The 11017-nt window shown below is 35.2% G+C and overlaps 2 protein-coding genes across 3 annotated transcripts; one reads left to right on the forward strand and one right to left on the reverse strand.

Annotated features, from left to right (window-relative positions):
• Window positions 1-4805, forward strand: LOC117918339 (beta-carotene isomerase D27, chloroplastic). Its single transcript, XM_034834910.1, has 8 exons — window positions 1-167; window positions 245-319; window positions 1803-1907; window positions 2555-2654; window positions 2731-2822; window positions 2927-3007; window positions 3145-3213; window positions 4393-4805. The coding sequence occupies exons 1-8, from the start codon at window positions 51-53 to the stop codon at window positions 4537-4539; spliced, it is 786 nt and encodes a 261-aa protein (XP_034690801.1). The 5' UTR covers window positions 1-50; the 3' UTR covers window positions 4540-4805.
• A 185-nt stretch (window positions 4806-4990) lies between these two features.
• Window positions 4991-10985, reverse strand: LOC117918338 (DEAD-box ATP-dependent RNA helicase 24). Of its 2 annotated transcripts, XM_034834907.1 has the most exons (5): window positions 10152-10982; window positions 6525-7753; window positions 6080-6119; window positions 5341-5740; window positions 4991-5228 (listed from the first exon to the last, which is right to left on the reverse strand). In XM_034834907.1, the coding sequence occupies exons 1-5, from the start codon at window positions 10744-10746 to the stop codon at window positions 5177-5179; spliced, it is 2316 nt and encodes a 771-aa protein (XP_034690798.1). In that variant the 5' UTR covers window positions 10747-10982; the 3' UTR covers window positions 4991-5176. The 2 variants fall into 2 exon arrangements, with proteins under 2 accessions (XP_034690798.1, XP_034690799.1); XM_034834908.1 differs by lacking the exons at window positions 4991-5228; window positions 6080-6119 and having other exon boundaries at window positions 5502-5740; window positions 10152-10985.
• Between the last annotated feature and the right edge of the window lie 32 nt (window positions 10986-11017).

Here is an 11017-nt window from a genome sequence, read left to right on the forward strand (position 1 = left end):
CTTTATCTTGTTCGTGCTGAGTGTCCCAAAGAGGCTGTCACTTTGCACTAATGAATTCTCTAGTCTTTCTTCGTCCTCTCACCTTCTCTCCATCTCCACCACAATCCAAGCTTTCAGTCAAAAACCCTAGCTTTCGAATCGCTTTTTCCTCGGCTCAATCCAACTCGGTGCGATTTTTCGATTCTCTGTTACCTCTTTAATCGACGTTTGACTATCATGTTTCAATTTCTTTTCGTTTTTTCAGGTAGAAGCTGGGGAGTACAAGCCGGGAGTTTTTGATGATTTATTTCTCAATCTTTTTCGGAGCAGAATGGTGAAGGTGAGTTCAATTTGCGTTTGGTTGGTTAGAAAATGTCTGAAGAGAATCGAGTTTGGAATCCTAGGTTTTTTATGCTTCAAGTTTTTTTTTTTTCCTTTATTTTATTTTATTTTATTTTATTTTATTTTATTTTATTTTATTTATCTAACGAGTTTCTCCGTAACCAAATGGAATCGTATGTTCGCAGATGAGACGGCATTTTGCTACTACATTTTCTGTTAGTTCATTTTCTGTTTGTATTCTGGGCGGCTACGAATTTAGTATTTTCTCCATGGTTCAAAATTTCAGTTTCTTTTCCTCAATGTTTATGTTTGGTTACAGGAATTTCACATTAGTGATTCTTTAAACGGGAAGGAAGGAAAATTAAATATAATTAAAATTAGTAAGAAATTTATTTAAAATTATTTAATTTTCATATAAAAGAGAAAAAATTAAATTAAATGGATTTCAGTTAATTTAAAGTGTTTTTTTTTTTTTTTTGAACTTCAAATAATTTTTTTTTTCCTTTTATTTTTCTTCTCTATTTTCTTTCAATTTTTCTGAGAACCAGTCTATTTTTTTCTCTGCAAGCATGTAGTCTTATGTTCCAAGATCGACTTTGAGATGGCGATTGTGGTGCTACATTTTCTTGCAGTTAAATTTGGGTTTGGCGATTGAGATGGCGATTATGCTTCAAATTATCAGTTTCTTTTAATATCATGAGTTTTCTTTGCAATCAGATAGTCTTATGTTTCAAGATGAACCTTGTGATGCAATTTTGGTGCTACATTTTCTATAAGTCAAATCTGGGTTTGGTTGCTGAGGAAATATACAATTCTGACTTTTAGGTTTCCTTTAGGTTTCAAATTTTTGGTTTCTTTTAGGCTATGTTTGGTTCCCGGAAAATTTGAGGGAAAATGCGAGGGAAAGAAAATACAAAGGAAAAGTAGAAGGAAAGAAAAAATGAAGGAAAATAAAAAAATAAATTAAAAGTTGATAAATTATTTTTTTTATTACTTTAAACTCATTTTATTTATTTTAACTCATCAATATAAAGATTAAATAATTTAAAAATATATAAATTTTTAATTAGTTTTAATTATATTTGATTTTCTTTGATATTTTTCATAGGACAACCAAACATGAGAAAATCATTTTCCTTAGCATTTTTTTTCTTTCCTTTGTACTTTCCGGGAACCAAATATAGCCTTAATATCATGAGTTTTCTCGGTAACCAAATAGTCTTATGTTTCAAGATGAATTGTGTGATGGCAATTTTGGCACTAGAGTTCGAACAGTTCAATTTGGGTTTGGTTGCTGAGAAAGATTCGAGTTATAGCATTTCTTTATAGTTAAAATTTTCATTTATTTTTATTTTAAATTTTATGAGTTCTCTCAGCAACAAAAGCAAGGTCTTATGGCCAGAGATAAATTGTGGGATGGCAATTTTTGTGCTACATGTTCTAACAGTTCAGTGCCTTTGTTGCTTCAAGGGCTATAACAGGAGGTAGGATGGGATTCAGAGAAGCCCGGCTATGATGGATTGATAGATGTGGCAAACCAGCTAATGATGAAGAGCAAAAGCAATTCAAAAGTGAAAGAAGCAGCGGTATCTCTAATTTTAATTGTTATTTAGCTACTAGTGTTTTGGCTTGGTCGCTGAGAAACCCAAAGAAAGGAAAGAAATTTAAGGTTCCCTTTAAAGGGGAACTGAGAATTCATTTTTATTCTTGAAATTAACAAATTCTTTAAAACTTCTCCTAAAAACATTTGTTGAAATATTATGTATGAGTTTTCAAAGAGTAGTAGTACTCGTAACAATTGAAAACAATCTTACAGCATGCTTCAGAATGCTCTTTTTCATTTCTGCTACCAAGCAGGTCTAAAGATTTTGAATCTATGTCTTTCCTTATTTTCCTCACTCTTTTTTCATAGAAAGCAAGAAAGATTCACTATCTAAAAAATTGTTCAATTGGATATGCTGGCAGCTAGTCGAATCATATAAGCAGAAGGTGGAGTGGAGAGTAACCCACCCAATTTCTTATTTTCTCTTGAAAACCAAATGGTGGATTTCATCTTCATAGGAAATAGTACAATGGATGCCTATATGGAAGAGCAACTTAAAACAACTTTGTGAGATTCAATTACAGTTTATGCCACTGTTGTTTGTCCTTTTCATTCTATCACTATGATGTTTTCATATGGGAACAACCATTAGAGTCCCTTAAACTATTATTGATTTTTGACCTATTGCAGGTACGGATATTGATCTCACTGTTTCCTCCATTCTTGTTAGACCTTTATCGGATGCTCGTAGCACCCATAGGAGGTGGAAAAGTGGCTGCGATGATGGTTGGTGAGTCATAATCTTTTATTTGATGTAAGAGTGGGTTTTACATTGCTTCTGATCTTAAATGTTCCTTGTTTTGAAGCAAGAGTGACTGCTCTCTCTTGCCAATGGCTAATGGGTCCGTGCACGGTTAACTCTGTCAATCTTCCTGATGGATCCTCATGCAGAAGTGGGGTAGTGTTTCCGTACTTGCCGATATTTTTATACAAGGCTGAGATTCATAGTTATAAACCCGCCATCCTCGATTCTGTTTTTCAGTGGGTTGGGTGCTCTTGTAGGTGTTTGTGGAAAGATGCAAGTATCTAGAGGAAAGTAAATGCGTAGGAATTTGTATCAATACATGCAAACTTCCAACACAGGTTAGTGATTGTTGAATTGTATCTACAGTATTAAATACATCATCTCATCCGATAGGCAGACATTTTTTACATTTAGTCTGAGTTTACTTTATATTGATTCTTACATATTTCTGTAATGTGGGCTGTGATTGTGATAGACTTTCTTTAAGGATTACATGGGAGTTCCTTTAGCAATGGAGCCAGACTTCACCAATTATAGCTGCCAGGTAACATGGTTCACTTTGTGAAACAAGATGGTTCAGGGTAAATTTACCTATATATATTCTTGTTGCAGCCAACCTCCTACCCCACCCCAAAAGAATCCAGTGAAAACATTCCTACCACATTTCAGAGTTGAATTAAATGCTAGCAAACTATTTATCTCATAGTGTTCACAGTAACAAGATTTGTTAGGCGTGTCTCCCATAGAGCCAGAAACTGATGCGTTACCCATGACTTATAGGGTAGAGTGGGTTTGAGGTAACATAATTTTGCCGACATGTATGGTTGGTGGGGTTGAAGAGTTTGGTAAAATTAAATACTAATATAATTTAATTTTAAATTAAATTTTTATTAAGTGGGTGTTGATAAATCAATTTAATGACTTAATATGATTTAATGATTTAATTCAAGTTATTCATTTTTTGGTAAAATAATTTAATATTATAACTAAAATTCAAAAATAAGTTTAAGTATTAAGTTAAAATAGGTAACTTATTTTTAATTTCAAAACTCTTGTATCTCTTTTACCCATATTTAGTGAAAATATATTTTATAGCTATGACTATATTCACTACTCAACTTTTGTAGTAAGTATTTTTAAAATTATCTTATGTTTTTACAATACTTTAAATTAAATAAATTTATTATTTAAGGTTGTGAAAATCTAAATAATAGTTAAAATTATCAAGGTAAATATATCAATTTGATGATTTAAAATAAAATTTAGGTTAATTTTACTAAACAATTTTAATATTTAAAGTAAAAAATAAATAATAAATTTTAAATCGATAACTTAAAAATAATTTAATTTAAAGCTTTATTGAATACCTTTCAAGTTGTTGACTTAAAATTTGATTTTTACTTGGAAGTTAGTATAAATTTTATTTTAAATCATCAAATGACATTTACTCATTAATTTTTATTAATTGATTTATTAAACATGTTTATTCTACTCAATTAATCTACATCGTATTAAGTTATTAAATTGATTTATCATTTATATAACACCTCCAACAATAAGAAAAAAAAATGTGCAAATTGGACATGCTACTTCTTTGTTGCGGGTAAACATGCCATTTGTCTAGTCTTTGTACAAAACACCTTGCTAGATCATCAACTTGTTTTGAATATGATTAGGAATGGGTTTGATGACTTATTTTTCTCATATGACTTCAATTTGGCAGTTTAGCTTTGGGGTCCTTCCTCCTAGGCCTGAAGAGGATAGCACCCTGAAGGAGCCTTGCTTGGAGATATGCCCAAATGCCACCAGACGAAAAGAAATTAACAGGAACATGGACGACAAGGAATTAGTGCAATGCCCGAAGGCCTAGCGTTGCTCGCCCTATTGAGTAGATATTTTTTTTAATTACAGAGGGATTGACTAAAATTATCTTGTATCTGTTGTCATGCAATCCTCTCTTCTAAATTTATAAATTATGAAGATTCAGAGAGTGATGCATTGTAATTCCCCAATGCTCTATGGGGATGTGACACAAGAGAAAAGTTGTATTTGTACACTACTTGGTCCTAGACCATTCATTCTTACTGCTATACTTTCCTAGTTTTTGTATTAAAGTGTTATGGTAAGATTAGGGCAGCATGTCGATCCATGATTTTAAGAAAGCCTGCAAAGAGGGCTTCATTTTGGCCCCATTTCTAAGCAAAACAAATTGCTTCTCTGCAGAGTATCAATCCTTTTAGTGCTGCCAACAAGATGGTATTGAGAAATTGCCCGCATCATTCCTTTTCTAATACCAAACACAACTAAATCAAGGGGGAAAGTCAAATAAACAACTTAACAAGGATCAAGATTGATTAATATGATGAAAAATTATTTTGTAGCAACTTCTATAAAAACTAAAAATTTAACATCATACTGATACAGACAGCATCACCACAAGAGTGGACCACCTAGAACATCCAAGTTTTTTATTCAGATGCAATGGTGGTGGTCTTTCACCTTATACATCACCGATCCCAACCGGAAGGCCTCCGCCTTTCTCTGGATCTATCTCTAGAGCTGCAGAAATGTAACCAAAAAACACAAGGTAATTCAGTATCAGAATTAGTCATAGCGAAATCAAATATCACGAAATAAAAATGATGCAAGGTTAGCTCAGAAGTCAATTCACTTTTCCGAGTTTCTGTGGCTGGCATTTTCTCCAGAGTTCTGACCACTGGTTTTTCCCGCTGACGTTGGAGCAGGGCTGAATGAACTGGTTGTTTGAGCTCTATTCATATCTCCACCTATTGAACCACCAGAAACAAAACCCTGCAAAACTGGTCTCTTGTTGGCATAAGTACTTGGACTGTTATTGGAGCCCTGATTTTGGGAACCAGATGTAGCAGCAACAAAATTGCTTTTAAATTGTGCCATCATTCCCGTTCTTAAAGAATTAACTGCAGCAGCTCGACTTGGAACAGTTTGAGATGAAGGGTTATTGGACTCAGGGTTATATCCGATGCCCAAACCGAAATCCACACCACGAACACCTCGACCATTGCCTCCCTTTCCTTTTGACTTTTTCCCACCTGCACAAGATACATATGGTTTTGTTAAAAAAAAGGAATGGAGGCTTTTGGGAAGTCCAGAAGAATAGTTGTTCCTCTAAATAATAAGCAGTGTGAAAATAGTAGTTGTACTATCTGGCTAATAAACACCTTTCTATTTCTCTACAAAGTTTAATGCAAGATCAAAAAAACAAATTTTAGTTTCCACAACTTCTCTTCGAAACAAACGATTCCCATATTAAGAACTTTTTTGGATGAAATCACCCAAAGGTGCTGCTGATTTTCAAATATAGAAAATCCCAATTAAACAAGCATTTGGTGCAACCATGGATATATTATTCGAATGAAGAAAATCCATACCTCCTTTTCTGGCATCACGTTTGGACCTGAATCTCCCATCCTAATGATGTACAAGGTAAATGTCACTCACTAACATATGAAAATTGAATCTAAGAACTTGCATAAACATCTCATAAAGACACAGAAAAAGAAGAGGGAGAAATGAGTTTGCTGCCACTTGTGAATGAGTGTCCAGAAACTAGATTAAGGCCAATTAAGATCAGAACACCAAAGGATGGCACCAAAAGTACTGAAAATTACCGATGACCCCATCCTTTTGCCTTCTTTTCCATGTCAGACAACTCATATATGCATCCTATAACACCAAGACCCTTTAGCTGAAGGGATATATAACATATTCATGTCCCACATGACACGGCCAAATATAGGTTCTCGGAAATGAAGTGTGCTATCACATGTCAATTGCATAGAGCATTAAACAAAAAGACACATCATGCAATATTACCTTCATAGCAAGATCCATTAGTTCCATGGGCACATTCTGTCCGGCTGCAATCAGACTTCCAACCAATTCTCCAGCAAACCGGGCCTCCTTGTGTGTAATCAGAGTGTATGCAGTCCCATCTTTATCACCAGCACGACCAGTTCTACCAATACGATGAACATGAGCATCCATGTCTCTAGCAATATCAAAGTTTACCACTGATTTGATTGACTTGATGTCTAGACCACGAGCAGCCACATCAGTTGCAATAAGAACATGATAGATGCCAGATTTAAATTTTTGGAGAATGTCCATCCGAGAAGCCTGGTCTTTGTCACCATGGAGAGCTGCAATTTTAAACCCCTTTTGGCCCAATTGTGATTCAATTTCGTCTACTGTGGCTTTCTTTGAAGCAAAAACTAGAACATCTCCATCATCAATCATTCCAGGTAGCTTATCAAGAAGCCAGGGCAACTTATCAGCATCAGAAGGAATCACTTGAACAACTTGTGTGATATCTTCATTGGCCATTCCCACCTCCCCAACGGTAACTCTTACAGGATCAGTAAGAATCTCTCTTGCTAACTTTTCAACTTTGCGGGGCATTGTCGCTGAAAAGAGTAAAGTCTGACGGTCTGGCCGAATCTGACCAACGATAGACCTTATTTGTGGCTCAAATCCAAGGTCAAACATCCTATCAGCCTCATCAAGAACTAGGTAAGTTGCTCTTAACATTGTCAGGGCCTTCATTTTTATCATGTCTATCAATCTCCCAGGAGTAGCAATTACAATCTCACATCCTGATTTGAGTTCTTTGAACTGTTCAAGTTTGGACATCCCACCATAGATGGCAGATACACGAATTCCATATGGTTTAGCAAACTTCTTCGACTCCAAATATATTTGATGAGCTAATTCCCTAGTTGGAGCACATATCACTCCAATAGGACCTTCTTCTTTGGCCAGTTCAGGCTGATCCATAATATGGACAATCATTGGCAGCACGAAAGCTGCAGTTTTTCCAGACCCAGTTTTTGCTATCCCAATAATATCTCTTCCAGAAAGCACAATTGGAAAAGCTTGGCACTGTATTGGTGTAGGTTTTTCATACCCTTGTTTCGTGATAGCATTCATTAATTGCGGAGAGAAACCAGAGTCTTCAAACGTCTTAATTGGTCTTGGCACATCAAAACCTGAAACACGAATCGACAAGCTCTTCCTGTATTCAGTGACATCCTGCTCAGTCATTCCTGGAGAAGGGAATATCAAATAAGCTCAGATGAATCTAGTTGAACAAAATATGTAGAGAAAATGATAAGGTCAACAATAACAACAATAGTGCTAACTACAAGGAGGATGAGGATGGCAGTAATAGTCAGAGCATAAAAATGCAAACTTCCAAGCTTCAACTTCAAGTATAACTCCTTCCTCTATAAATTATAACTTGATCGATCAACTTAACTCATAGTAACTTAAATTTTGAGTTGAGTTCAAGACATGGCTGTTAACCAAGAGGTAAGATCTTCGATGATAATATCCAACAAACAAGGGAAAGTTCAAAAAATAGGGAGAGGGAGTTGTTTTTGTGTCTCTCTCTTCTTTGTCTAATCTATTGGCACTTTGAATATGTTGTGTATGCTATTGTGTGCAAATTTGTTAGGTGCTTTTAATATATTTTTTCTTTGCCTATATTAAAAAGGGAAAGTTACTCAACTGTGTGAAGAGTTAATAGAAGAGCCATGTGCCACGTGATCAACATAGTCAAAGGGTTAAGAAACTTTCCAAAACCTCCTAAATCAATTCAAAGTTAAGTAATAGTGTTTCCTTAGAGTTTTATTTTCTTTTATATTAAGGGGTAATTGTTTACTTTCTTTTTTTTTTTTTTTGATAGGCAAGGAGTAATTGTTCGCTTCTAGGTTACATTTTTAAGCAACTTGAAAATAAGAGAAAGCATGTATTGCTCTGTTGAAGTTCCTTCATTGCTATGAGTTAATTGAGAAGTACATCAAGAAACCCATGTGTTGTTGATTAAAAAGGAAATAAATCCATGCTTATTGACTGTCTGATATATTGTACATGCAGGAAGTGAAGTCCATGTTTGTTGGTCATGTTCCCAATACCAATGAGCCAAAATGGATTCAGACTCCACACAAACCAAAAAAGATAAAGAAATGAACAAGCCCTTGAGTCTCCCTATAATTCCACTGTTTGAAACCTATATTGCATGGGTTTAGGTATGAATGTCAAATGTGGATATGTATCTAGATGTCCAATCCTTCACGACTCAAATTTTAGAATACGAGGACTCGGTTATAAAGGATCCAAAAAAGGGACATGGATACTCAAATATGACATGATAATAGAAAAAGCAATTAAAAATAAATTTGAGGTAAAGATATCCTTTTAAAAGCTCCCGTCTTTTCTCTCTAATCCCTTTTTGCTCTTATCCTTAAATATTTTTTTATAAAATTCACTTTTTAGTTTTAACTCTTTTTTCCCTAATGTAATTATTACTAAGAAAGTTCAAAGAATAAAAAAGATATTAATGAAAAAAATCAAACAACATCCAAAGTAAAATAGGAGTGTTTGACAAGGATTCCATCCCCACACTCATGTTATGTTGTGTTGACACAGATATGCACACAGATACATTGGGTGAAATTGAAGGATCCAGGGTATCATAGCCTGAAACTATATTTTAAGTGTAAAGCGTTTGATAATGATGGTTGGTTTTCTTCTTGATCTATTCCTTGTGATCCATGATGGGCTTAAGCTCCATTGAACAGATTTATTCTATTTCGATATATCAACTTCACTTTAATTTTAAAAGGTTAAAAAAATTTAATTTCTACTATCAAATTCAAACTGTCACTCTTGTTTGATCAATGCTTCTAATTAAGAGACAGTTCTTTTATGGTACATGCTTAATCTCAATCAAAATTTTATTTCTATCCAAGCTTTTTTCCAATTGGAAAATCAGAAAGAAATTAGCAGGTCATAAAAGCATAAAAAAGTACCAGTTGCCAAAAATAAATTAAAAAAGAAAAAAAAAAAAAAAACAGACAGCATACTACACCTAATCCTTAGAGCAGAGCAAAAAACAAAGTTCCTTAATCACCCTGTTTCTATCTATCCAAAATTCACACTCATGGGATGAATTTGATTGAGAAACTTCATAAACATAGGAAAGATTTCACTCAAACTCAAATTTTCAACTTCACTCATTTCTCAATCCAACTTCTGGTCTCCTACACATCCTTCAAGTCAAACCAGGTAAAGAAGCAGAAATAACACCGATATGATGATTTTTTTCTTTTAATACAGGTAACACCAATATCATGATATAGCATTCAAGTATAATCAACCATGTAAAAGAGAATAAGTTACTAACTTCAATCCCATGTTTGTTTTTTTTTTTTTTTTTTGATAGGTACTAACTTCAATCCCATGTTATGATTAAATTCTTCAAACTCCCAAAAAAAACTAAACAAAGCAACCATTTTCCATTTAAATTTACATATGGACGAATCTTCTACCATTCCGGCATAATCATTCTGAAAACGAACAAGTTACTAATTTCCAAAGATTAAATTTGAAAATAAGGAAACAACCAGTAAACAAAATCAATTATTTCTCAAATACATTTACCTGAAATCGAATCTTTCTCCTCGTAGAAGTCCTTATTGAAGGGCTCATACTCAATCGAACTATGATCCAAAGCCGGTATCGGCTCAATCTTCTTCTTATCCAAAACAATCGGATTATCATCTGAATCATACTCTATCAACCCCGCATCAACAGCCTTAGCAGCCGCGTAAACCTCCTCGTCTGAATCATACCCGGCATGCATCACATCCGCAGCCAACGCCAACCCCGTATCCTTCTTCGCCCTCAAGAAACTTTCCATCGGATCATCCTCATCATCATCCACGTATTTCTCCGCCTTCTCCACCACCTTCGGCGGCGGCGGAGCTCTCATTTCCTCGTGGATTCCCTTCATGAAAGCGTCAAGTGGGTCTATCTCACCATCATCCACCTCACCACCGCCTCCAGCCACCTCCCCGTGCTCATCCTTGTCATCGTAGTCGATATTGTCGAGGTCATGATCCTCGTAGTTGTCATGGCCCCCGGAGCGAGACGACGGAGGCACGTAGAGGCGCTGCGGAGCTTGGGACCGCTCGAAGTTGTAGGTCGCCGGCCGATTTATCCCGAAACCTTCGAATCCGAATTTTCGCTTCGACATGCGCCCGATTCGATTCAATTATGCAAAATTAAACCGAAACCCTAAATTACCATCAACTGGCGTCGAATAATAAACCCTAGTCCGACCTTTTGGGCGTTTGCTTGGATCTTCTAGGGCTTTTTTTCCTTTTTCCTTTTTTCTCCCTATACAACTGAGCAAGAATTTGCGCGCCTAACGTTTTATTATCTGCTGCACCGTGGTCGCCGACTTAAGACCTGGCCGCGCTGCATACGATTTACAATTAAAAATCTGCATATACTTCCCAAATAGC

The sequence above is a fragment of the Vitis riparia genome, chromosome 7 (assembly GCF_004353265.1).
Source record: "Vitis riparia cultivar Riparia Gloire de Montpellier isolate 1030 chromosome 7, EGFV_Vit.rip_1.0, whole genome shotgun sequence".
NCBI classification, from domain to species: Eukaryota; Viridiplantae; Streptophyta; class Magnoliopsida; order Vitales; family Vitaceae; genus Vitis; species Vitis riparia.

Coding starts and splice junctions, on each gene's coding strand:
- LOC117918339 (XM_034834910.1), top strand. CDS start 51: ATGAATTCTCTAGTCTTTCTTCGTCCTCTCACCTTCTCTCCATCTCCA. Junction 168..244: donor CCTCGGCTCAATCCAACTCG/GTGCGATTTTTC, acceptor TCGTTTTTTCAG/GTAGAAGCTGGGGAGTACAA. Junction 3,008..3,144: donor CATGCAAACTTCCAACACAG/GTTAGTGATTGT, acceptor TGATTGTGATAG/ACTTTCTTTAAGGATTACAT.
- LOC117918338 (XM_034834907.1), bottom strand. CDS start 10,746: ATGTCGAAGCGAAAATTCGGATTCGAAGGTTTCGGGATAAATCGGCCG. Junction 5,741..6,079: donor ACGTGATGCCAGAAAAGGAG/GTATGGATTTTC, acceptor TATCTTGTGCAG/GTGGGAAAAAGTCAAAAGGA. Junction 5,229..5,340: donor AGCCACAGAAACTCGGAAAA/GTGAATTGACTT, acceptor ACATTTCTGCAG/CTCTAGAGATAGATCCAGAG.